At 46.5% G+C, this 27,467-nt stretch overlaps 2 protein-coding genes across 4 annotated transcripts in view; both read right to left on the minus strand.

Moving 5' to 3' along the window:
• Positions 1-1,518: 1,518 nt before the first annotated feature.
• LOC307073599 (protein sel-1 homolog 3) lies at positions 1,519-10,920 on the minus strand. The gene is made up of 23 exons (XM_079733496.1): positions 10,717-10,920; positions 10,132-10,609; positions 9,782-9,908; positions 9,567-9,688; positions 9,138-9,253; positions 8,997-9,058; positions 8,432-8,564; positions 8,212-8,347; positions 7,974-8,111; positions 7,682-7,890; positions 7,180-7,359; positions 6,452-6,571; positions 5,273-5,413; positions 4,968-5,030; positions 4,138-4,311; positions 3,726-3,853; positions 3,366-3,449; positions 3,157-3,247; positions 2,850-2,937; positions 2,652-2,761; positions 2,331-2,458; positions 2,137-2,239; positions 1,519-1,765 (listed from the first exon to the last, which is right to left on the minus strand). Exons 1-23 carry the CDS (start codon positions 10,765-10,767, stop codon positions 1,673-1,675), a joined length of 3,075 nt encoding a protein of 1,024 aa, XP_079589622.1. The 5' UTR covers positions 10,768-10,920; the 3' UTR covers positions 1,519-1,672.
• A 905-nt stretch (positions 10,921-11,825) lies between these two features.
• Positions 11,826-27,467, minus strand: part of stim1a (stromal interaction molecule 1a) — a 28,140-nt gene continuing 12,498 nt past the window's right edge. For all 3 annotated transcript variants that reach the window (XM_079732762.1, XM_079732764.1, XM_079732763.1), the window contains exons 8-13: positions 22,932-23,109; positions 19,836-20,003; positions 19,650-19,750; positions 18,025-18,257; positions 15,962-16,025; positions 11,826-15,101 (exon numbers count right to left, since the gene is read on the minus strand). In XM_079732762.1, the coding sequence (XP_079588888.1) occupies positions 14,573-15,101; positions 15,962-16,025; positions 18,025-18,257; positions 19,650-19,750; positions 19,836-20,003; positions 22,932-23,109 (1,273 nt within the window). In that variant the 3' untranslated portion in view covers positions 11,826-14,572. The remainder of the gene's footprint in view (positions 15,102-15,961; positions 16,026-18,024; positions 18,258-19,649; positions 19,751-19,835; positions 20,004-22,931; positions 23,110-27,467) is intronic.

A 27,467-nucleotide genomic window follows, 5' to 3' on the forward strand; every position in this document is an offset into this window, starting at 1 on the left:
CTGCTGTACAAATATGCAGGTGGCGGAGTCCGTCCTGTCTCACCTGGACCAGTGCTGTTGGTCTCTCGAGACCAGCCAGAGGGATCACGACGTGCTCATGGACGATATTTGACAGACCCGGCTTGATTGGCCAGGCTGCTGCCAGATCAGCGGGAAGCCAGTGAGGGAGCCCTGCTGGTCAGCGATGGGACCTTTTTGTATATATTAAAAGTCCCATGGCATGCCACAAGGTGTTGGCTGATTAGCCGTTACAAGCCGTTTTGGAAATCTGTCCCTTATGACATCACAGGTGGGCGTGTCCACCTAGATGTGTGATGGATAGATGAGCAACGTTTGCTACAGTCCACTGGGTAGGCTGGCAGACTGATCTATCCAGCACTTATCTAGGTGGACACGCCCTACTAGATGTGATTAGCCGTTACAAACGGCTTGTAACGGCTAATCAGCCCACACCTGGTGGCATGCCATGGAACCTTTAAATGTTCTGAAAGAGGGCTAATAAAGTGATATTTCCCATTGTTCAATAAGTAAATACTATATATAACATAAATACTTTGAAACCTTAGAATATATTGTCATACATATGGTGTATTGAGCAGGTTAAACCATCCAAAAAAGAAAGCTGAAAAAGCATAATTAATGATTGAAAGACAACAATTGAAGTATTTTTTATAGTATTTTTTATAGCAAAACTGATCTATGGCCGCATTCACAGATTGTCTACACAGTACTAATTTACAGATCTGTTGAAGACATTTACAATTTGGATTATGCTTACAGATTCTTAATATATTGAGATTGCCGTAAACAGTCACAAATCTCAGTACGCATTTAGAGATTACACTTGTAAATCGTCCCACAAATGATTCAATCAACGTCATTGTACATCATCGTACCAATACTGTCTCATATAAAATCTGTCTATACCAATACTATTTCGTATTGACAAGAACTGATTTGACTTATTACTTATTCTACTTCTAGTACTTATACCAATACTTAAACTACACTTAATACTAGGCAAAGGTTCAAATTGTATTACTTGTTTTTCTATGAAACTTTTTTAAAATAGTTTGATAATACAATTGTTTGAAGTGTTTTGAAACCAAGTATTTCCACTGAAGTTCAACATTTGTTGAACTTGAGTGAGCTATGAAACTACAAGCTACAATGGCTTTGTTAGCTAAAACTAAAAAAGCTAATAAAAAGCAAAATCTTTCAGATGATAGCGGATGCGTTCCGAGATTAATGCTCTCCACAACCAAATCCCGCTCAGACGTCAACACTACTCAAACCACAAACGGAACCAGAATGCTTACCATACCAAAATCTTGGTCCGTTGCCCACAAAGCCTGTGTTCCGATGCAGCCATCTGTTTATAGATATTACAAGATGCTTCTTTCAGACTGGCTCTGTATTCACACTATGGATTAAAGCTACGGATAGTTCATGTAAAATGACAAATTTTTTCTCATCCTGTCTGAAATGTATACAAGGCCGAACAATAAAAAGGAAAAAAACATTAAAGAAATAGTTTATTAACAAAGACAATTAAAACATAGATAAAAGAGGACGAGTTTTAACTAAAGTGAACCATGCTGATAAGAGCCAAAGAGTTGCGTTCCGCTTCATTAATTCTTTAGTTCATGGGGTTAGCCGGATGGTGCAGGCTTTAGTGCCGGGCCAGGCCACTCCCCCGGAGGTACGCCAGCAGCAACAAGACGATAGGGGGCGCTGTGATCACCACCACGACTAGACCAGACAACTAGGGAAGAAGAAACAACATTGTATTAAACCAATAACTCTACACAGCTGTGTCCTTATCTACGTTACGTTCTATACATACTTATTCAACATTTATTATAATCAATGTTCTTTATTTGCGTTGGAGACTCACCTGAGGATTAAAACGGTTTCTTAGGTATAATGTGACTAGTGTTAGGCTATGGTTAACAATGCCATAAATAACCAGCATAGTGATACTTTGGGCACTTAAGTTCACATGGTTTGCCAAAGCAGACTCACCATAGTTCTTTATTTATTTTCTACTGATAAGACATTCAGAAGCTAATTACTCTAGGACTGCTGAAGAACAGGGGTGAACAGATAAAACAGGTTTGTATTGATAAGACTAACCGTGAGTGAAGCGCTGTAGTCCCTCTGGAAGGACTGCAGATAGACGTTGACGAGAGCCAGGCTGCATGGCAGGTAGGCCTCTGTGGACTCAGAGTCCCGGCACCTGTAACACAGGTTCAAGATGAGAAGTTAGCCAAGGATTCTCCCAGCCTAGGAATGCATTGCATACAAACTACGTCAGCACACACACACACCTGCTGTACATGGCGGCCTGCAGTGTGTGTTTATCTGCCAGGTAGAGGTCAGGCAGACCTAGGTCGATCAGCACTGCTAAAGGCAGCCTGTAGTCCTGCTCAACGAGGAGACCCAGGCTGTACCACCCCTGGAGAAGAGGAAAACATACGGAAACGTATGGAAGGTCATTCACTAACCCTACTTTCTGGTTTCCCTGGCAACATGTTTAGTGTAGTTCACGGGAACATAGTTTTGCCCCACTTCCAGTGGTCTGAGCGTCCACTGGAAATGATAACGGCGTGTCTCAAGCGACCGGTGAGGCCTCATGTGAATGGAACTACCTGTGGATCCTCCAAGAGCGCAGCCCGTTTGTACTTCTGGGCAGCGGAGTCCATGTCTTTCTGTCCTGCGACGCCTCCCTCGTAAAACAGGTCCCCCAGTTTAATAAGGGCTGAGGAAACAGATCCCACAGGGTGAGGGGTGGGTCAAAAACCATACACAGGTGAATACAGGTGCTGTCGGTTTATTTGGTGACTTACCTTTGGTTTCAGGATTCTGAGAGTGGACCGTCAGGTTGTAGTATCTCAGCACGCAATGGGTGGCAAAAACAGGATCCAGAAATCCTTCCTGTTCCCGTATTGAAGAAAATAGTTCACAATTAGGTCAGGTCCTTTGTTAATACAGTTTCAACGTGCTTTAGGACGCTGAGGTAAAAAACCCAGGGTGAAAACAAGTATTAAGACGCAACATAATAGTGGAACGATTTGCCGAGTATAACTATAAGCATCTTAGAATGTAATAAAGAATCTTAGAATGTGATACAACTTTAAATTTGTATTAACTCACGCTGTTTTGTTCACATATATGGGCGGTGTTGAACTGGGCGGGAGCATATCCCGACTCAGCAGCCATCAGGTAGTACAACAACGACATCAGCCTATCAGGAAGCAAGGAAACCCGTCGGTCATTGAGAGATTCTTTCTGGCAAATTATAAATCAGTAAAATATCCACTAGAATAAAATCAAGTTGAGGCTTTCACAATGAAGACATGCACCTCTCGTTGTTAAGATGGAAAGTCAAGGCCTTCCTTAGAACAATGCCCAGGTATCCATTGTGCTCAGACACCCATTTGGACCACCTGCAGACAGCAACATAAGCGTTGATTCATGCTCAAATGTTAGCTTGCTATAATGTAATAGCATGTTAGCATACTTTAATGTAATAGAATATATACACCTAGTAGAATACTATAATGTAAGCATGTTAACATGCTATGCTATAGCATGTTATAATGTAATATCAACTTGACATGTTAGCATACTTTAATTGAATAGCATTTTAACATTAGAACATGCTATATAATATTATTAGCACGCCGATGTGTTAAAGGACAAGAGAAAGACCAGCAGCTAACAATACAGCATCAGCGGGGCGTCGCTGTAGTCGGCCGGGTATCCCGCTGGTCCACATTTCAGACAGATGGATCGCTCCATTCAGATGACCTCTCTGGGCAGACTTCAGGTAGTACTTATAGGCCATGAACTGCATGTGACACACAAATGGAGGAAAGTTGATCCAAACTTCGTGGTCGCCTGTTATGTAGAGCAGATTGCTAACCCATAGATATTTTAAAAAGTATATGTAAAAAAACTAAAAGGTGTTGGTGCAGGGTCTCACTATTGCTAAGGCCTTAGTGTGGCACGATGGGCACACATTCACAGGGACATAGAATTATGTTTGGATTGGGATCTAGAAAACATGTGAGAAAAAGAAAAATGCAAAAAAGTGTGTGTGTGTGCATGCATGTGCGCGTGTGTGCGCCTGACCTTGTCGGCAGGTTTCCCAGGGTAGTGGCCCTGGGAATACATGACCCCGAGGTTCATGGCGGCGTCCGGACTCCCCAGGAGGTCGGCCTCTTCCCACAGATCCACCGCCCGCCTGTAGTCCCGCTCAAACTGCTCGTAGTACCAGGCCAGGGCGTTGGTCGCGGGTACGAAACCCTGTCGAAGTGGGAGAGGATTCGGGATACATTAAATTGTGTGAGGTTTTTTTTTTTATGATATTTTTGCATTCTTTTTTATGATAGTGAGATAGAGTGAGATAGACAGGAAGGTATGGGAGAGAGAGGGGGAGAATAGAATAGAAAGCTTTATTGTCATTATACAACGTACAACGAAATGCAATGAGCAGCTCCTTAAAAGTGCATAAATAGTTATCGAATCTATAATATATAATAATATACAAAAGCAATATATAATAAAAATAAATAGAAATTTAAATACACAGTAAAACGTAAATACAGAGCAAAGACCACAAACAGACAACAAACATCAGTGCAGATCTGAGTTCAGTATGGTGTCAGCTTTGGGAAAGAAGCTGTTCCTGAGTCTATTTGTTCTGGCATATATGGACCTATGGACATGCATCCTTAGCTGCATGTCCTAAGGAGGACATGCAGCAAAGGACCACTGGCAGGAATCAAACCCGGGGCGCTGCGTTCAGGACTAAGCCTTAATGGTACGCACTCTACCTGGTTGAGCTACCGGGGCACCCAAAGTGTGTGAGTTTCCAGGGAGGGATATTCCACAACGTTAGAAAGACCGGGCCAATAGGAGAGGTCGGTTTTAGGGTTAATGGTACAAAGGCTTCATCCAACCTGCTGTTTGGCTCTTTTCAGGAAGGCCACAGCTCTCGGGACATCCTTCTTTACCCCAATGCCCTGTTGAACACAGAATAATAACTTTGGGGTCTGCAAACTGGAACCCAGCTCCAGCTATTAAAGTCACCGTAATTATAGTAATAACTCTGCTCTTAGTCAGTTAATACTACCCATGGACACCAATTAATACACTTCCACTTAACTAAAGAGAGCAAAGTTTATATTCAGCACTGTACAGTGCTGCAAAAACAACATATGCCCGTGTATGTCCTTTGCACGGTGGCAGTGTGCAGGCGTCTGACCTGCATCAGGACGATGGCGTAGTCGTACATGGAGGCGGGGTCCTGCAGGCGGACGGCCCCCCTCTCGTAGTGGCTCACCGCCCTCGCCGTGTCTGCAGACAGCCCTTGCTGGCCCCAGAACAGCATGCGCCCCATCGCTTGCTGCGAGGCAGGAAGGGGGGGGGGGGGGGGGGGGGGGGGGGGGGGGGCAGAGCGACTGTCACGGGGCTGCCATGGTAACGGTTACCAGGGACAACCCGAGTTTGGGACGACCTGCATCCCTTTTTTCTTGCTGTGCCCCGACTAATTCGGCTAATTAACTACCTAACTACCTCAGCCGGACGTCTGGTACCGCCATCGCTAAGAGCAAACAAAAGTCGATCTGCGAAGTCACAACTTTTCTCTGCTTTGGGACCTCAGTGGTGGAACGAGCTCCCTACCGATGTCAGGATCGCAGAGTCGCTCACCAGCTTCCGCAAAAGACTCAAAACTCACCTGTTCAGAGTTCACCTCGACTCTGCATAGAAACCAATGCACAGCCACCATTGAATGTTGTACGTCCTGGCACTTGTACATTGCACTTATTCAAGGTACTTAATTGTGTAGCATCTACAGTAGCTGCTATTATTGCTTTACACGGGGAATGGGTTAGCCTAGCGATTGTAATACTTGCACTTGGTTCTATGAACATCTTTACTGTACCAACAGCGATATATTGTTTCACTTCTTATGACAAATGTACTTATTGTAACAAATGCACTTATTGTTAGTCGCTTTGGATAAAAGCGTCTGCTAAATGCCCTAAATGTAAATGTAAATGTCTAACGGTTACAAAATGTTACACCTAGTCAAGATAAAACACATATATACTACTATATACTACAATAATATATACTACAATAATTCCCTTTTTGGGAATTATAGTATATATAATATATATTGTATATATGTGTTTTTATTTATAATTTTTGGGAATAATAGTATTCCCAAAAAGGACAGTTATCAATCTCATTATATTGCATGCATTGTTCCAGGATCCCTTGGTATGTTGTGGACATTAGGGATCAAACCCAGAAAGCTTTAAGACTGGGATTCAAACACCCTAAGCACTTGAAATGCATCAGCAGCATGTCATCACTCCTAACTAATGTGACCGACACACACACACACACACACACACACACACACACACACACACACCTCAGCACTGGCGACCCCCTTGTGCGCCTGTAGTTTGAGCCACTGGAAGAGGTGGTGGTCCTCACTGGTCTGCTGCCACAGCGCCTCCTCGTTGTTCAGGTGGATGGCCTCCACGAACGCCTGGGAACACAAACACACGACTCTTATTAAAGAGACGCTCTCGTCCCAAGCGACTTACAGCAGGTGGATTCAACGATGAAGATCTAAGCCCAAAAAGACAAGACTCTTTTTTTTTCTACTGAACGTAATGCAGTACCCCTCTATCACTGGAACACATTTGGTCCGAGGTTGTACCAAGTGCTGTGTTCAATAAGGGCCACGAGGGATGGTGAGTGAGGTGGCACTCCTCAGGGTACGCTGCCTGCTCCTTATGGACATGCGACTGAATTCACTTCCAATAAAAGCGCATGCTAAATAACAAAAAAAGGATAGATGATAACTGCCATTACAAAAACACCCCCATGAATTAAAAAGTTAGAAAGTTGGGCAAATAATTATCGATTTGTAATTGTACATCCAAATTAAATAATTTAACATTCAACAAATAATTGCATTCATGAGGTAAACATGATTATCCTGGTAGGATAAACATTTAAATGAATATGATATTCCCATGACGACCAGCATCGTCATGATGCTGGCCGTCATATATCAGCTGGGTGTTTCGCCTTTTATCACGGTCCAAACAAACCATAAAATGACCTAAAGGAACCCCAAGTTGAGGCTACCTGTTCGGGAGACGTCTTCAGCCGGTCCAAAGACGTCTGCTTGGCGATGTTGCCGTAGTAGGCGTAGGCCAGGTCCTGATCCGCTGGGAGCCCCCGGTCGCCCTGGTGGTGGGCGTGTCCCAGGTGCATCAGGCTCAGCCGGGAGTCCTGATGGGCCCCCAGCAGGGCCAGGAGCCGGGCCTAGGGGGAACACACAGTAGGATAGGCTGGGGGGATAGAGCTCGGTGAAGGGGAACATGATCATTATCAGAGGATGGATATTAATAAATTGTCTAATTATTATTTTTTTTTAATGGATAACGTTTTACATATTGTAGATGGGAAACCCGTTAGCATTAGCCTAGAAAAATATAATTTGTATTTCATATACAGCTGTTATAATGGAAAATAGAAGAACATACAAATTATATATATATTTTCAACATGGATAAGATCAACATATGCGAACTCTCGATTTTACAATCCTATTTGATATCCCCACCAACCCCGACCCCCACCACACCTTGGTGGGCTGCCTGCGGACTCCGAGCCCCGCGTTGTACAGCACGGCCGCCATGTGGAGGGAGCGGTTTTCTCCCAGACAGCCGGACTGGAGGAGCAGCGGTAAAACTCTGCTGACCGCTTCAACCTCGCCAGATTTCTCTAGTTTTGAAAGTGCTAAAGAGTAAAGTGCTTTGCCCACCGATGCCAGACTGACCTCTGACCTTCCTCCTGCGTGAACGGGAAGAGTGAATTAGTTATAATGTACATCTGTCATACAAGGGAAATAATTTTTAAACTTTGTCAATCCATACCAAGTTTTAAAGACAGTAGTTTAGCTATGTTTGCAGCTTGTCGTCTCTTGAGTGTACTAGCTTCCCATGGTTCACAGTGTGTGTTTAATAATCGCATATTTTTCGTAACTTCATCGTAAAAATTGCCAGAACTTCTCTCTGAAACGCACCAAAAGTAAAGGGTGATATTGTAATTTAGAGAGTACACATTTTAAGTTACGTTGGCGCCATCTGGTGGCCGTTATTTGCAATACACTACCAGCTTCTGCTTCTTGTTTGGCCATCAGAGAGTACCCGTTGATTGTGTCTCTCATGTCATTCTGAAGATTTTGACAGGTGTTCAACCACCTGGTCAGGTTTATATGGCTGAGAAGATCAGGAACATCGACTTCATCCTGCAAATTACGAAACACATTATGAATGGTGTAGCAGAAATGAATTCAACACACAATATTGGCATAGCTGTGTAAATACCATACCTTGCTGGTTGAAGGTATTCTGTTTCGGTGGTACACCACAGGACCATAATAACCATCAACACCTCTTATGAATTTTCCCCCTCCAATCCCAAAATACCCCTCTGTGTCATCCAACACTACAGAATGCTTGAAACTACAGAAGACCAAGACAGCAAAAGACACTTACAATAAGTACATTAGTCAGAAGAAAGAGAAACAACAATATATATCTTTCGGTACATAGAAATAAGTGACAAGTACTAACAATCTCTAGGTTAACCTAAAACATGGATAGCTAGGATAAGACGCTACACAATGCTATGTACTGTGTTTTTAAGAACAACCCTGCTGTTGACTTCTATTTAGTCAACAGCACATGTTGTGAAGGAGAAGGTAGGGGATGGACTGTGATAATGTTAAAACAAAGAACCTTTGAGCCATTGAACAACCTCCCCACTATATCCTTCCCCTCCTGGTGTTCAACCACAAATAGATTATATTTATATAAAGCTCATTATATTCCACATTGGGGCTAAAGTTATTTTAGCATAGTTCATACAGAGACGAAAATATTAAGTGATCGTACGTGTATTCTGTAGAGTAAACACTTTTGGAATGTCCGTCCGTACACGCCATGTTGATGGAGGTCTGGAGGGTCAAAATGAAGGACAGAGTTATCATCTTAAAATCATCCACCATCACCACATGAGGGGGAGAGGGAACTCACAGCACGGCCACGCAGCACCACCCTCAGGTGACACCACTGGCGTAGAGGAACAGTGAACAGACTGAGGAACGCCGAAGATTCCCCCTCTTCTCCGTTCATCTGGAAGTGGAGCTGACCTGCATACATCAGAAGGGAGATAATCACGTCACTCGAGCTAGAGTGAGTTGGTGAAATAACATGCAATTCTTTTCAGCCGTTACCTTGCCTGAAAACAACAGAAGATGCCAATACTTCAACAAGTAAAACTCTTTGTGCCAATTTTGTTCTTAAAGCAGAGACTTTTATCCAAACCAACTGAACAGTGAATTCTGATACATGTCATTAAGAAGGTAGGTGGTTAGGATGCCTACTGGCAGGCTGCAGTGTGGACACTTTTGGATGGCACCAAGAGGTACTCGGACCAGACCACCATGACACCATTGCCTTTACCTTTCTGCGTGAGGAATATAACGGGGGTGACGTAGTTGTTGTCGGAGTCTATGTGATGGAAGACGCTACACATTCGTTGGTCACAGTGGCTCATCACAAACAGCCAAACAGAAAACATACACCTGCCAACACACAACAACCAATGAGCCCTGGTTAGTAGACACAGGTTCAGTCATGGTTCAGTAGTGGTAGACGGGATTGGTTGTATTTCTCACCATGGATAGGAGACGGCGTTGAGGCGAGAGTTCTCTAGCACCTCACTCCTGTAGACGCCCAGGGACTTGGTCAGCCCAAAGTTCTCCCCACTTGAGGCATATATGGAAGAGAGGAGGTTCACCGTCTCTGCAAGCGGAGGACGTATGTTAAAGGACTCACTGCTAAACACACCAAACACCCTCTCAGAACAACGGCTAATCTTCTGTTGAGCACATATTGTCCGGGACTTAATAAATGAATTGGCTTAAAACACAACCTTAGAAACAAACTCACAAATTAAACTTCAATTGCCCAAACATTTTGTTGAATTGTATTGAAGATCATGTGTGTGTGTGTTCACTTATCTCACCTTTCTCCTCTGCGCACTGGGAGTGCACAGGGTTCCAAGCCAGCTGGATCATCTGCGAGCCCCAAGAGGGACAGATGTCGTGCTTCTTCAGGGGCCTCCTGAGAGGGGGTACGGACTGCAGCTCGGCCAGATCCTGCACCAAGACCGCCCCATCCTCACCCTCTGATTGGCCGGCCCGCCGGAGTGACGCCGCCAGGATGCTGCTCTGAACCCAGTGGGTCTCTGAGACTATCCCGTCCCCTCGGTACACCAGCCAGTCCGGGAAGCGCAGCTGGACAGCTCGGACCCTGGGTTGGCCCGGGTCGCAGCGCCAGCGGCCCAGCCGGTGTGTGGCGTTCAGGCCGTGGTCGAAGGTCACCAAGCAGTCCACACGTACCAGCGCACGGCCGTCACAAGAGTAGCGCACCCTCAACCGGTGACCGGACACGGGCCCTTGAGGGGGGTTGAGGAGGGCCACATTGTCCACCCCCCAAGCAAACTGTTTCACCAGGAGGACAGAGTGAGGAGCAGAAGACGCACCAACAAGTCATGGAACGATTACCCCCGCGTGGTTTGAATTGAAAGCGTTGATGGAAGGTTACCTACCTGGAGACTGAGGAGAAAGCGCACACATTGGTAAAATGTTGGGCAGCCCATGGCAATCCAAATTGCTTGTTTTCCTTTACCTCAAAACTATTATTAAAATGTAGACTATGGTTCCAGGGACAACATAACAAATACAATCGACTTAAGAAACATAAACAATCAGCTTAAAAACACTTAAATATAGGTTCAGGATAAAACTGTTCAGTCTACGTGTGCTGGAACATTACTTCACAGAAAAGAGAAACACTGGAGAACAACAGAAGCTCCAGATCCGGAATTCATCCTGCCTCGCCTAATTGGAGCAAGTGCTTGGGTCAATATTGAACCATGCGTCGCTCCACCCTGCTCCTCCAGTTTGAGCACACATAGGCCTTAGCAGGCACACCAACTTCAGAGACGGGATGAGCTTTCTGTTCTCAAAAACACGCACAGATCAAGGATCAGTCTTTTGAGCTTCATTCAAGCTTCTAACACTAACTCTGACCCTCACACTGGCCATCTGATTAGACAGTCATGTAGAAATGAACAAAAATAACAATTTATAAAATTGCTTTTTTTGAAGCAGTTAAAATAAAGGGTCAATGATTTTGTCTACGTGCTCAAAGAGCTTATTAGTCGAATAAAGTACATCCAAAAATGTGTTCAGATCCCTGATAGTGAGTGGAGACACTCCATCTCCTGGACAGGTGTGAGGAATCAAGACACTGATCAACAGGATGATCACAGCAGTAATGGAGACACTGATCCAACGAATGATCCCAGCAGGTGCTCCTAAGATGGTGGACACATGAGTGTGCCGCTCCAAATCGTAGCTTTTGTTTTGTGCCTTCAAGCCACAGATTCCTCGTTTGGGGGGATGCGCAATTGGCCTGATGACAGCAGGAAGGACCACTAAGTTGTGCCATAGTGATAGCTGCTCATTTCAATTCTGCATCTATTGTGTGTGCAGATGAATATCTTCCCCAATCATGTGAAACAATTCCTTATTTTCCTTTAGTCTATGTGGACAATGGACTGATTTCCATATACAAACTATAAACATTAAGTGTAATGTGTGCTCATATATGTTCAGTGTAGCATGTGAAGACCATTAACAAAACCATCTCGTGTTTCATTCAAAATAGTTTATTGCTATCATGCAGGAGTGCCATAAAAGTCGAGAAACATTACAGAAGATGCAAAATTATTATTTTTTTCTCTGTACAAATATGTGTTCATAAATATAAGCTCAAAAAGAGAGGAACAGAGAGAGGGAGAGAGCGAGAGAGCGAGAGAGAGAGAGAGAGAGAGAGAGAGAGAGAGAGAGAGAGAGAGAGAGAGAGAGAGAGAGAGAGAGAGAGAGAGAGAGAGAGAGAGGTGGGGGGGTGTAGGGACCCAATCACTCCTCGAACCCAACCCAGGTTTGGACAACATGTGGACATGCATCACCGTTTATAGTGCATCAAGATTATTATTAGACGGGGCGCACACAGACCGACACACACTCACGGGACACTTATAGCTTCGTCGTGCAAAAAGAGGTACAAATGACGTTTATAAAGTTGTTTTTTCACCATTAGGAAATGTGTTGTTCTCAGCTGTTGGTTAAGCCAAAATTCTTAAACAGTTCTTTCCGTCCATACCATCCGATTTGAAAAAACGAGCCAGCCATGGGGGACTCAACGGTGTGTTTTGCAGCACTTTGTGGGTTGCGTGGATGGGAGAAGCCGAGTAAACAGACCTTCCCCCATTGGTCTCGTCTCCCACTACAGGTCACTACTCATGGTAACGATGCATAGCGCTGTTCTGGTATCAAACTGCCGGAGAAATAACTGCCCAAATACCCTGCTGTGGTCTCGTCTGTCTTGTATTACAAAGTTCTGCTGTTTTTTTTGCTAATTCTCATGTAGGTAAACATTTTTATTGAAAGCGACACATCTGACGAACTACATTAAAACCCTTTAACTGACCCATGACAGTGCTCTCCCCTTTTAAAAGAGAAGCAAAAGGCCGCCCTTAAGCTCACATGTATGACGCTTTCCTTTGTTCCCTGTGAAATAAAGCATATCAAGCTATACATGGAAATATATTATTTAACATCAATATTTCAATAGCAGTTTGGCACTTCAAAATGATCGGCTTATTTTTGTAAGCCAGCTTGCATGTCCCCGGAACAACCTCTAGAGGTCGCGTTTGTACATGTATGGAAATAATATCGTTTTTGTCACGTTAAACTTGCCACTAAAAGACAATTAAAACAATTGATATTTAGCTTGGCAATAAAACTGGTTGCTACGTCATCTACAAGCGTGGAGGGGAAATTATCATGAGAAGCTCATTCATTTTGCACAGTTCCGTGGACTTTACGTTGAACGTATGCGATATATGAAGTGACGTCAGTGTGTTCAGGAGGGGAGGCCCTCGTGTTTGTTTTCAGCCCTTTAGTGGCCCCGGCTCCTCACTGATTAACGCTGATCATCGCTGCTCTCAGGATCAACCTCCATGCCTGCCTCCATGACCCTGACAGATAAACAGGGGGAGCAGAACAGTCTGCCAACTGGCCACACACATACACAAGGCCTGTGGCACAGTACCCACACTGGAAGTTATAACCCCCACCAAATAAATCCTGTATTAAATGGATCGTTGCCTCATTTTTTATGGACTTCAGCTTGTAGGCTGTACAGTAACGTGGCATTTATTACGTCCAAGTGTATTAAAAACCCGATCACAATACTGAGAACAAGGCCTCCCGGTCCAAACGTGGCCTTATTACCTGGAAAACCCCCCATTAGAAGATCATTAACCTAAATCCTTGACGGTGAAACTTGAACTGCACTCCGCTGGTCTTCGTATATAAAAACAAGAGCCAGACTGAAATAAAACAAGCTTACCTCTCAGTGAACCAAAGGTCATTATTCAGGGGAATGGTTTCTCACTTTCAATTATCTAATCCACACAGGAACAACGTATTCATATATTTGGTTAAGATGCTCTTATTTCACGTCTGTAAATGGTATCACTTAATAAAAACACACAGGGCCAATAACGGTTGGGAGTGCTACCTGGGTGACACATCCTTATTAAAGGTTGTAGTCCACATGTACACTTTATCAGGAGTGAGTCAGAGTGACTACTGGCAGTTACAAAACCTCCGACCTCCTCAGTTCATCAAAGCAGTAGTAAACTTCATACATAACTCTAAATGTGTCGTTTTCCTCCTCTGGTGAGAATGTAAATTGATATAAAGCTGGTAACCTCCGTTAATAAAATAAGTATCCACACAGAAACCACAGAAACAAATTGAAGCCTAGCATAGTCGTGAAGGCTAAACAGTCAGTCGTAAAGACAAAAATAAGGACAAATAAAGGCTATAGAGTGAGGACTTAGCTGACTGGGGTGGGGCGGGGGACGCAAGAACCAAGCGAACACCGAAAGCTTCCAAGCATAAGCCAAACAAAGGTCAAAGGTCAAGACATGCAAACCCACAGCGAACGGAGCACAAGAATAAGGAAAAGAATAAAAACTAAACATCAGGACATTTGATTCACTTGGATTGACTGGCACCGCTTCCTGCTGAATAAATAGTACTTTACATTCCGATCTACACAGCCCTGCCCCAGAATACACGGAGGCGACGGAGGAAGTGAAAACCCTCGCACTGTTGTCGGCTGCTCCCACAGTTCCTTAAAAAATCAGAACCCAACGAAAAAACGGCCACATATTGTGCCCCCAAACCCTTTTGGACCGTTAAGAAAAAAACCAAGAACGGCAAAAACCCAACAGAAAACAGGACGACAGCGAACGGTCCCAAAACGCCTCCAAAAACATTCTCTCAGTTCTCCCTTGGCCCTCGACATCAACATCATCATCGTTATTATTTCTTCTGCTTCTTGAAGATCTTGAAGGTGTGTTTCTTGCGGCTGGCGACGGAATCCGTGTCTTCGCCCGTGCTGCCGCTGTCGTCCTCCAGGGGGCTCTTCTTGTTGGAGAGCTGGGGGATGCGGCTGCCTCCCCTGGCCGCTGCCTGCTCTCCGGTGGGGGACGGCGTGTCGGGCTCCGTGGAGTTGGGGCTGAAGGAGCGCGACGACTCCGACACCGACATGCTGTGGATCTCGCCCAGGCTGGCCGACTTCTCCATGCCGTACGGCCTCTTCATCAGGATGGGGCTCCCGGAGACCAGGGGGGCGTCGGGGTGCCCGCCGCCGCTCAGCGGCTCGTAGGCGCGGTTGCCGCCGTTGGGCGTGTGGGCGTGCAGGGCGGACAGGCCCTCGGCGTGGGGGGCCAGGCCGTGCATGAGGAGGGAGGTGGGCTTCACCAGGTGGGCCTTGGAGCCGTAGATGGCCAGGCGGTCGCCCACTTGGGACAGGGACAGGGAGGAGTCCGAGTCAGAGCGGTTTAGATCCCTGGGAGGAGGAAGGAAGGGAAACGAGACGTTCGGTCACATTTGGAAATAGACATTAGCAGAGGAGATTAAGTGGCGGTCAACCCCCATGCCAAGCCCACGCTACGTCTACTCCGAGGCCGCTGGGTCTCCTGACAAGCTATTAACGCCCTGGGGACAGCCGCTGCACGCTAACTCCACACTCGCTGTTAGACTGGCAGGCGGTTGGGCAGGCACTTTTAAATGGGAGTCAATGGACTTGACTAATAATAAAAAACAACGATGAGTGATGGGGGAACCACAGAATGAACAACGGACGCAAGATAAAGCCTGAGTAGCAGGTAGATAGAGAGAGAGCACAGACCCCAGTGAAGAACAGACCCCGTAAAACCATCAGAACCCGCTGAGACAGAGCGATGACATCACCAGCGTGAAGCAAACAAACAGAATGAAAGAGGAAGGGGGGTGGGGGGGGGGGGGGGAGGGGGGGGGGAGGAGCAGCACCCACGCACATGCGACGGACGCGGTGATGCGTGTGCAGAGGGATACCCGGAGCCACCGTTAGAGCCGTCCTGCGAGGGGAAGTCTGGGATGGCGTCCAGCGGCCTGAAAGAGGCGTGAGACAGATGGGAGGAGGGGTATGAGGGGGGGCCCCCCACGGAGCTGGGCAGGCAGGAGGAAGAGAAGGAGAGGGGGGAGAAGGGCGGAGGGCTGTAGGCGGAGGAGCAGACGATGGTGGGATGAGACACGGCCGAGGACAGCGGCGGCAGCGCCAGCGCCTCGAACTGCCCGAAGGACTGGCTGCGGGACTGCCTGAAGGTGGCTCTTGGCCCCCGGGACGGGTGGTGGGGGGCCTCGGCCTGCTGGGAGGACTCTACCAACCTCTGGGAGCCCATGGCCAGGTGGGGGTCCATGTGGCGCTGGCGGAGGGCCATCATGCTGGGAGCTGTGGGATAACAAGAACAACAACAGGGGTTACACACCGCTTGGCGACACACACGCAAACGAGGAGAGTCACCGCAGGTGGGGACGAGGAAAACCAGGCGGGAGGGTTCAGCCGGTTAGGGAGCGTGGACAAAGACAGTGTCCAATAAATAACGAAGATATTAATTGTTTGTGCTTAGGATGATTGTATGTTTTATAATAATTACATGATTATTATACGTTTATTTGAGTTCTTTCCAAGACCCCCAAAGCGCTTGACATAGTGTTTGTGTGGGGTATGAGACCTGGATTTGTGCTTAATTTGACTAAAATCCCATCACCTGCGTTTCACCCATTGTTACAATGAACCTTGTAGGGTAATCAAAAAGATGGAACTTTGAATTAAACAAATGATATACCCCTTATTATATTGGGTTCGGGCAGGGAATGTACAAAAAAACAACAAAAAGAGTCATTGTGGGATTAGATCATCTAAAAGAAAAGTGTTATTACAGAATTAACACCAAGAAAACGGAAAGGAAAGGGCCAATATGGAGGTACATTGAAGTGCCCGGGGGAGGGGACTGTGCTGAAAGAGTAATCGGACACTTCCATCACACCAAACACTGCTCCTTCTGTTGCCGCTTGCCAATTGGTTCAAAACCTGCCCCCCATTTCAGCCAATCAGGAAGCAGAGCTCGGGCCATCTTTTATTTGAGACCAGGTCGAGCTCCGCCCATGACGTTCCTTTAGTCATCAGGTCACTCTTTGTTTTTGGTTTGTTCTTTTTAAAAGGAAGGAAGGAAAAGAACAATCTGGCAGGCAGGTAGCCGAGGTGGTGGTGGGGGTCAGATCAGATTATCGCCTTATAGCGAGCGTTTCCCGCTCAGCGAGGTCGATTCAGGGTGGGGTCCAGTTCAACAATATCATTTAGGCGGTGGCGGTGGTGGTGGTCTCAAGCTGAGAGAAAGAGACATTTGTGTCAGAAGCGAAGCGGGGGAGTGATTTGCGGCGGTGCCAGGGACTCTGCAGCCCAGAATCTTTTCACAGGAGCTGGCAGCCTGAACCCGGGGGCCGTAGGCGGCCAGCCCTGCGCTCCGGCAGCCGCCCGGCAGGGGCCACAGCGGGGCCCACGGCGGCAGGTGGAGCCCAGGGGCCTGAGAGGTGGTGTTGGCAGAGGGGGAGGAGGAGGAGAGGCGGGGCGGAGAGAGGGTGATACGCTTCATCGAGGTGGGGTTCTTTAAAGAGACGTGATGGTACTCACTATCTGTGGTGGGGGGGGGGGGGGAGGGAGCTCAGCCTCGCTGCTGTGGGTCAAGTCCTCCTGAGCCGGGGTCAAGCCCTGACCGGCAACGCTCCCGCCACGCCGTGTGTGTTGTGTGGGTACTATCAACTCTCAGGGTTAGGTTTAGTAAGTAAGCCTTCCTTAGGAACTCATTACGGGCTGATTAGGTGATCAGTGGGTGTGTTCTGCATTTTTGGTTCATACACCTATAGAACTGGAGTGTGTTGTGGGGATGTAGTCATTATGGGGTGCACTTCTTGCCGATAGCAATTGCTCAGACACACAAACACTTCAAACACGCGGGCACAACGGGATCTCATTTAAAGCATGTATATTTCAGAATTTCATTTGCAAAACCATAAGACAGCATCATCGTGGGCACAGGACTTTGTATCACCTCGACTGCAGAGTCGGACACACAGGGTTTCCTTTATCCCGAACGTAACAACAAGTAAACACTCCACTGGAGATGTGTAAAAAAAGAATGTGACACAATTTCGAGAAATTACAATTCACACATTACACACTGAACAACCATAATCCCCCCCCCCCCACAGAGCAGCCCCTTATTAACGGGGAGGGGAGGAGTACCAGCACATAGTGGACCACAACAAAAACACAAAACCCCCGGGTGGGAATCCTCAAGACGGCAGGTTTTTGGATTTCCCCTGGAGGTGCTTGGTGTTTTTGGTGAGTCTCCGGCTGAGCCCCAGTGACTCGCTGGAGGAACCCTTACATTGCAGGGTCCCGGGGGGCAGGATGTCCTCGTCCATGTCGTCCATGTCCTCCGACATGAGGAAGTGCTGGGGCGTGGCCCGGCCGCCCTGGAAGCTGGCGTCTAGGTTGAGCGCCGAGGCCAGCGTGGGCAGGCCCGGGTTGCTGACGATGGTGAACCCGGTGAGGATCTCTATCTGCTGCCAGCGGTGGAGCCTCTCCCGCAGTGCGGCTGTCACCTCGCCCAGCGCCTGCCTAAGACCAGGGAGGGGGGGGGGGGGGGGAGGAGGAGGAGGAGGAGGAGGAGGAGGAGGAGGAGGAGGGAGAATGAGGAGGAGGAGAGAGAATGAGGAGGAGAGAGAATGAGGAGGAGGAGAGAGGAGGAGAGAGAATGAGGAGGAGGAGAAAGGAGGAGAGAGAATGAGGAGGAGGAGGAGGAGGAGGAGGGAGAATGAGGAGGAGGAGAGAGAATGAGGAGGAGGAGGAGGAGGAGGAGGAGGAGGGAGAATGAGGAGGAGGAGGAGAGAGAATGAGGAGGAGGAGAGAGAATGAGGAAGAGGAGAGAGAATGAGGAGGAGGGAGAATGAGGAGGAGGAGGAGGAGAGAGAATGAGGAGGAGGAGGAGGAGAGAGAATGAGGAGGAGAGAGAATGAGGAGGAGGAGAGAGGAGGAGAGAGAATGAGGAGGAGGAGGAGGGAGAATGAGGAGGAGGAGGAGGAGGAGGAGGAGAGAGAATGAGGAGGAGGAGGAGGAGGAGGAGGAGAGAGAATGAGGAGAGAGAATGAGGAGGAGGAGGAGGAGGAGAAAGAATGAGGAGAGAGAATGAGGAGGAGGAGGAGGAGGAGGAGGAGGAGGAGGAGAAGAGAGAATGGGGAGGAAGAGGAGGAGGAGGAGGAGGAGGAGGAGAGAGAATGGGGTCATCAGCCTTGGTAAGTGGGTCATGTGTAAGTGCAGGGAGGCTGCGGTGACAGAACACAACCACAAAGGAAGTGTAGATATCTTATATCGATAAGCTGCTGCAGGAACAGAAACTGGTGGTGGGAACTGGCAGCCATGAGAGAACCGCCATTTTATTGACAGTTTAAAAGTTTGACTAAACTGTAAACTATAACTGTAAACAGATGAAACAATGTATTCTTTCAATGTACATTGAAACAGCCTTGTGGCCCAGCAGAAACAAATTGTATTCTCGGTAAAAAACCACGGCATGCCGCAAACACTAACTACTATGCTGACTTCATTTCAAGTCATACGTCATGTGTTTTATCGTGTCGTGTCCGCTACCAGGGTTTCCCTGTCGTATAAACATAAAAGATTGACTTTTAACTGATACAGCCTTCCATAAAACTAAACCAACACCACCACACAAAACTTCCCTTTGATGCAAGGAGTGACCGGTTGCATTAGCACTGAATTTGACAAACAGAAACCCTTCCGGTAGTGGGTGTTTGCCCCCCTGACTAGCCTGTACTATTGTAGAGTAAGAGGAAGAGTAAATGACTGTTCAACACGATGTAACAGGTATGCAATCAGTACAAATAAATGTGGCAGCGGCTCAAGCGTTTACAATACCACTACAAGGTTTTCTCATTCCATCTCCTTTAAGGTGAAGTATTTTATCAGTTAAAGTGTCAGGTGGAGGCTTACTTTGCCGACAGGATCTTGTGGTCCACGTCATCCAGAGAAGAGCTGTGGGCCACATGGAACGTCCCGAACAGAGTGTTCCTCTTCTTCTTGATCTTCTCAGCCTACAGACGGCGACATTCACAAATTCGTAAAAATGCAGCACAGCTAAAACCAGTCCTCTCTCTCTCTGGCACTCTGTGAACTTACTCCTTCTTTGGCGAGCAACAGCTGTTTCTCTGCGTTCTGCTTCTTGATGTTGTAGTACTGCACCTCCACCTCATGGGTAAGCTGCAGCCACTTCTGCAGGGACTCTGGGGGCGACCAGCTCATCCGGGACTCCAGCTCCTTCTCCGCCTTCTTCAGAGCCATGCGGACCTACGCACACACACCCGAGGGAAGAGTCAGCCTTTAGCTCATCTGTAGCCTCTTATATCCGAAGGGGCCTCCAGTGGCCTCCACGTTTTAAACACGTGTCGTCAGGAAGCAGGTCGTGGGTCCGAGTGAGGCATCTGCTCACGGGGCCTACCGTGGTGGCACACAAGGGGGATCGAACACACTACCTGCCGCCTCTGAAGTCCCAACACCCGGACCACCATCTCTCAACAAGCTCAACACCGCTGAGGGACTTGACAGTGTGTTAACAGTGTGTTAACGATGTCGACGGTCCGTTTGATCCGATGCTAACCATCTGTTAATACACTTTGTTTTCCCAGGTTTTCGTGCTACTCTCTGATCAGCAACAGCCCTGGGTACTCTATGAAATTGTGATAAGGTGATTGTCCCAATGTCAACAAGGCAGTCCTTATGCAACGGCAAGTCTGCCCAACTAAACGTGTGAATGACCTGTTCCAAACTCTCCCGAGTGACATGAGGAGGGAAACTGTTGAAGAATGTCCATTTAAATCTCATTGCTGCAGTGAAACGCTCAGGTAAAACATTACCGCAGGCTATACCGTCACAATGCTTCTCTGGCTAGCTCCCCTGCAGTGAAAATGAAAGCTGCATTGCTCCTTTGCACCTTAATGACATCCTCAAATTAGCTTTTGAATCAGGTGCAGTGCAAACATTGCACAGTTGATTGCCTGCAGCACACACAATCACGCCCAACTGCACTCAAAACACTTAAGAGCCAAGAATCTCTTCTTTTAGAAAAAAAGATTCATGACATATATAGTTGCTGCTATATAGTCATCCTCACCAGGGAGTGGAAAATGTATACATATTTCAGTTCATCTAGAATCCCCGCTAAGAAAGTACATATATAGAGACACAGGTGTCACCTGCCATGAATGAGTAGTGAGTAGTGTTTCAACAACAAGAGGTTAACAAGATAATCTAACAAGTGTCTGCTTCAGGTTAATTATTTTCAATCGTTAAAACCAACAGGTACATATATTGATTCAATGATGCCTATGGTACTCCTAGACCGTAGCGGATTTTAACTTTACCAACGATTATAAAAACGTCAAAAACAATGTTGATATTTAATTAGGCATGGCTTCTAATTGTAGGACAGATGGACGCTTCTATAAGGGCATTGCCAGCACAAACAGTGCAACAGTACAAAAAAATACTAAAGTATGAGTTCATATGTCATCTAAGGACAACGCACACCCCAAACTAGGCAGTTCCCATTGAGACCACATTAAAATTCCTCCATTTCCTCTAAATACTGTTGAATTGGTCATTCATGCGCACACTCTAGCCGGAACGTTTCACCGGGTTGGAATTCAGTCACATTCCTCAAAAACTGACAAGCAGAGAGCATAGTGCATTGGTCACTGTTAGGTCGTATCGGACAGATAGATCACAATAAAACATGTGTCCAACATCGCTATAAACTCGAAACTACCTGCCAGTTTCCAGAACCCTTTCAAGAAGGCGTGAAGGATGACTGTATCCTATCTTCAAAATAGTATGTGGTTAAAAAAGCCTCAAACCTTCCTTAAAGGGGAAAGGTCAGGCTCACTTTTTACTAAAATAACAGATCATGAATAGCTAGAACTACTACATTATAAAATAGCTGAGCGCGACGGTTCCCCTTTAACTGCGAACACCAGGCGGAAGCGGCGCTGTAGGTGATCATGTCGGATTCATTGTGGTAGTCCGTGAAAACCGAGCTCCATGCAACACATGTTGCCAGGCTGCCAATGTAGGCAGCACCCTCACTTCTTTTCCCTGCCAGTTCCCTAATAGACAAAGAGTCGAGTGGGCGTGTTATGCAACGTCCCATCTGAGCAAAAGCCTAAACCTGCTGTACGAATGACCCAGGCCAGAGAGACATATGCCACACAGCCCAGCAGAGAGAGACACAGAACGCACTCGCTTCAAGACGAGATGGTTAGTCACGTGGTCTCTTCCCTAGACACCTCCTCCCCACACCTCGACAAACACACAATGTAGCTTTCCGTTTAAATTAAGCACGCGTCTCTTCCTGTCACTATCTCCCGCAATCATGATAAGGAACCAGGGCGTAACAGCACGGCGGCCGGGCCGACCAGAAGCAGCACCTGGAAGGGCTGGGCGATTAATCGAATTTGATCTTGATTTCGGTTTTAGCGTCAAACAATCACAAAACTAATATAATCGAGTTTTCGATTATTATTTTATTTTTTATTTAATTAAATGTTTTAAAGAAAGTGTATAAGAGCTGGATACATATCTGTAGATTAATTTAGATTTGAACATTTTCTATTTAACCATTTTGTGTATTTTTTTTAAGGCGAAATTTCTAAATTCTTAGTTGCAAAGGGTGCATCCGAATACTAAGTATATACTATTTCTGTTCAGTGTCTACTACTTCACGCCTCCGAACACCACCGGATGTTTGGAGATTACGTATTTCCCCTCTGTGCACTGCACATCAGATGCCGGCAAAATGAAAGTCACCTGCGATGATTTACCTCAGCTGGAGCCGCTGCTGGTGGTGCCGGGTCAGCCATCTAGATTTTTTGGTTTTTTTTCACCGCAGCGTTCTTCTTCGGTTACCAGACTCCGGCTGAATTATGGGATAGCGTAGCGACCTACCGTTGTATACTGTGGCGGTAGTACGCATTCGGAAACTTTTTGCCTACTACACAATGCATACTGAGCATTCGGACGCGCTATAATTGTGACGCACTACAAAATGCCTACTATATAGCAGTCAAGTATGAGTATTCGGATGCAGCCAAAGTGTTTTTGGGGACAGACATGCTGAATAAATACATCCTGTTTTCAAACCCAAAAATAATGGTGATTTCAATATTGACCAAAATAATCGTGGTTATGATTTTCTGTTCCATACTCGAGCAGCCGCAGTACCTGGTCCAGCTCCTCCTCAGCGTACTTCTGGCGGCTCAGCTCGTTCTCCGTTCCCTCCCTCAGCCCCTTGAGTCGCTGAGCCTCCTGCTTGGCGGAGTTGATCTCGTCCCTCAGCTTCTGCTCCAGGTTCACCTTCTCCACCTCCACCGTGCGGTGCTCCTCCTGGGCGATCTGCAGCCTGGGGGGGGGGGGAGAGACAGACACAGAGACCGGTCGGTAACTCCCAGAGTCTCGAAACTCTCCCGCTCTCTCGGTTACTCTCTATCTCTCTCTATGGATCATAAGGGTTGGTGAATCCGTTTCCTAGATATTTCTCACATAAATCTCTCAGCGCTTGTTCTACTTGTCCAGGTGCAAAAAAAACAAAAACGCGTCATGAATTGCCACAATTAATACTGTTAAAACTAAATAAGCTGGTAACCGGTCAGTAACTCCCAGAGTCTTGTACAAAATCGAAACTCTCCCGCTCTCTCTTTCGCTCTCTCCCTCTCAAGAATATTAAGTGGTTAATGAATAAAAAGCTGTTGAATAGGGCGTGATTAAAATCAAAAAGGTTTTGTTGAATAGGTTTTGGATGAGGATAAACCACTATGGATCATAGGGGTTGGTGAATCAGTTTCCTAGTTATTTCTTACATAAGTCTCTCAGCGCTGGTTCTACTTGTCCAGGTGCAAAAAAACTTCACGAATTGCCACAATTAACACTTTGTTAAAACTGAAGAAGCGAAACCGATAACTTTGCATACGGTAAACTTCCACATAAAAAATTAGCGATTTAATAGAAGGCAATTTAAAACGCAAACACGTTCAGAGTTGACCTGCTCTATAACCAGCTGGGACACGCAAGCCAGAAACAATAGCTAACGTGTAGAAGGCAAAGAGGACTGGACCGGTTCCAGGGAGCCGCCTGAACCCAGGCCAAGAACGAGGACATGAAGGCTCAGCTGACAGCCCACTCGCTGGAACCACACAATATCTGTTGTTCAGGACTCGGGAGGCAGGTTCATCAGATACTGAACCTGGGTCCTGAACCACTCAGTATCAGGTGAACCTGGGTCCTGAACCACTCAGTATCAGGTGAACCTGGGTCCTGAACCACTCAGTATCAGGTGAACCTGGGTTCTGAACCACTCAGTATCAGGTGGTCCTGTAGTAACATATTCAAAGTTAAAATATGTTACTACAGGACCACCGGATACTGCCTGGTTAGAATTTCAAATCAGACAGTATCCGTTGGTCCTGTAGTAACATATTTAAACCAGGGAGTATCCGGTGGTCCTGTAGTAACATATTTAAACCAGGGCATATCTGGTGTACTATAGGAACATATTTAAACCAGGCAGTATCTCACGGCCTGCATCAAAATATCTAGTTAGCATATGCTACACGTGAACCTCTTAAGATGGCGCAATTTGATTGGTTCGCTATCTCGGGATATTGGGCAATATCCCAAGATTGAGATTGAGTTAATAAAAACAAATAAATCATGGCAAAAAGTGTTATCTTGTTTATTTTTGGAGTGTTCACGTGTAGTATATACTAAAATATACCTCAGGCTCTGTGAATAGTGGGGAATAGCCCCAATATTCACTTTGCCTAAGGCGAATGATTGTTAAGTAGTCGGGGCCATCTTTCCCCCAAGGTGATCGAGATAACCAAAGGAAACAAACATAACTGAGTCAAGTACTTCTTAAACACCTGAAATAGTTACATAAAATATATCAATGTCTACAGATCTTTTCCAAGGGTGAAAACCCCTAGTCTGGCCAAATTAAAGTAAATGTTTTCAGAAGCAGAGCTCAGCAAAATAGAGACAAAGTAGAGCGGTGTTGTGTCTTAGTCACCGGGTAGATGGGCTCTGGTTCCCATTATGCTGACAACAGGACGATAGTGAGCTGGGCAGTGCGCACGGGCCTGCTGTAAGATGAGCCAAGCGGCTTGCTATGGAAAATGTGGCATGAGGACAGTCCTGCAAGCGCTCTCCACCCCGACCTCTGCCATTCTCCAGCTAAAGACTTGAAAAGCTCTCAAAGGGCCACAACGGCGAGCTCGGCAAAAAGAACAGGGGCCCGCAAGCGCTGAATGGCAGGTTTCACGTTACTCAATGTCCTTCTGCACAGTTTATGACCCACGGCATCACTGGCTGTCATTCATCCACCGCGTTCCCTGAACACACGACTGCCAATACATGTGAAGAAGCACATGTATGCAACGGACCATAAAGACGGTGCATGCTGTCTCCCTCTCTCTGACTGTCTCACTCTCTCTGACGGTCTCAATCTCCCCTGTTGTATCACTCTCTGGCTGTTTAACTCTCTCTGGCCGTCTCACTCTCTCTGGCCGTCTCACTCTCTCTGACCGTCTCACTCTCTCTGACCGTCTCACTCTCTCTGACCGTCTCACTCCCTTTAGATGTATCTCCCTCTGCAGCAGTCTCACTCTCTGCAGCCGTCTCACTCTCTCTGCAGCCGTCTCACTCTCCCAGGGAGTTTGACTCTCCCCGGACGGCTTACTCCCTCCGGACGTCTCACTCTCCCTGGCGGCAGGTCATAGCTGCAGGGTGAATAAGCACCGGAAGGTGACATGCTGGGTGGGTCACGCCAACACTCTGCAGTGCTGGAAAGAAAAGGCACCAAAGGGAACTACAGTTTCCCTCAGGCCCTCCTCCTCCACCCAGCCCCTGGGCCAGGCCACCCGATACGGACACACAATCGACTTGAAGGCCTGGAAAGAGAACAGCTGGCGGCATGGATCAGGAAGAAAGACCCGGCCACAGACATAGAGGACAAGCCCTGTCTCAAACACATTGTAAACAGACCAATAGGACGGAGTACGCCCCCGCTCGCGCTCGCACACACACACACACACACACACACACACACACACACACACACACACCTGTGTCTCACACACTCAATGGTATACATAATGTCAAGTGTGGTGTCATTTACAACATCTTTGGACCAACCCAAACTTCAGGCTTCAAAGTCTGGCCTTGTATTCTTAAATGTGTTCACCTGATACGTGGCCCATGTATAGTATACACTGGATGCGTTACAACTAATCCATCCGCCATTTCAAAATGCGATGATGCATAATTAGTCAAAGAATGGGCAGATAAAGGTCATGTGACACACCACAGTGACCATGTGCAGGTTGGATAGAGTAGAGTGCATGTCCCGGTTAGGGCATCAAGAGCCGTTCAGAAGCACATCAGGAGGGGGTTGTGAGGACCACATGGTCCACAGACCACAAAGCAGGCCTTTCAACGCAATATGAGAGAAAGGAAGGATCATCGGATGATGAGTGTTGTTCATCAGCAAGGATACAAATGTCCGAAGCAACCTTGCGTCTGTTGTTGTTAATAAAACTAAAATGAACACCACAAAATCTGGTTGAAACTCAATATGACCCCGTGCCTGAAGCACTGGACTGAAGCAAAAGGATCCAATAGGATGAATAAAAAACAACATAAATCATCGCAGTGAATTAAAAAGCTATTGTGGCAACAGAATACACCCGAGTTTTGATATATGACAGCATGTGTGTGTGTGTGTTTGTGTGTGTTTGTGTGAGTACAGTATGTGTGTGTGTGTGTGACTCCACACTTTGGCCGACGATACAGATAATAATCACTGTACACTATTGCACAAAATGAATGTCTGGCCGTCAAAACCGCATTAACCAGCAGTAGTGCCCGACGTGACACTCTTGCAACACTGTGTTGTTTTGTCATATTGAACTATGCTTTTAAAACAACAACTCCTGCTGTTTCAATGTGTGTTGGAGAAGAAAGTGGCTGAAATAAAAGGTTTGTTTGTGTGGGCATTGGTGTCATTCGGAGGCCTAGAAAACATACTTTTGTGTTTCTCTTCCAAACAGTGAAGTTCCCCGTTCGTACCTAGTGCAGGACCGATGATTTGCATTGACGTTGGTCAAGGGCCCAATACAAAAATAAACTCCCAGATGAAGTCAATGGAGATCATACATTAACATTACATTGAGTAGAGTAATATTGCCTTTCTAGGACAGTGAATTCATTCATCTGGTTCAGTATACGTGTCCCCCCAGGAACAGAATCCTGGATGGTGCAGATAAACTACAAACAAAGATAAATTGTCGTGTTGACAAATCGCTGGGGCATAGCTTCGTTAGGCTGGTTTGTTTGGGCTGTTCATTAAAATGAGGTGAGTCAGGGTTCGGGGACGTGCTGCAAAAGTTTGTCTCGCTGGGCCGAGTGCCCGGCACACACTGCAGCGATCCAAGCCTTGTTTTCAGGTTCCAAGGTTTCTTTAAAGTGGATTGGTTAAATTGCTCTAGAGAAGAATTATAATAATAACTGCCTCCACATAAAACAATCCACTTTCTCATTTATCGATCAGTATGCAAGTTTCTCAATACACTGTTGTCAGATGTGATCTGCTGGTTCAATTGGGCTGCTAGACAAGACAACATTTAATAATCACCACATGTTGCGTGCATGGAAACGCCACCTCAATAGGATCAAGAAAACCTGGTTCGTTTTCATGAAGAAATG

This window comes from Pollachius pollachius, assembly GCF_949987615.1.
Source record: "Pollachius pollachius genome assembly, chromosome: 3".
In the NCBI taxonomy this organism is placed as follows: Eukaryota; Metazoa; Chordata; class Actinopteri; order Gadiformes; family Gadidae; genus Pollachius; species Pollachius pollachius.

Bases quoted from the DNA above. Each gene is read 5' to 3' on its own strand.
- LOC307073599 (XM_079733496.1), bottom strand. From the start codon at position 10,767: ATGGGCTGCCCAACATTTTACCAATGTGTGCGCTTTCTCCTCAGTCTC. The intron at 8,348-8,431 runs GTATGGTATTTA...CGTAATTTGCAG, and splicing joins GAATACCTTCAACCAGCAAG to GATGAAGTCGATGTTCCTGA. The intron at 3,450-3,725 runs GTTAGCTGCTGG...TGCTGTCTGCAG, and splicing joins CGCCCCGCTGATGCTGTATT to GTGGTCCAAATGGGTGTCTG.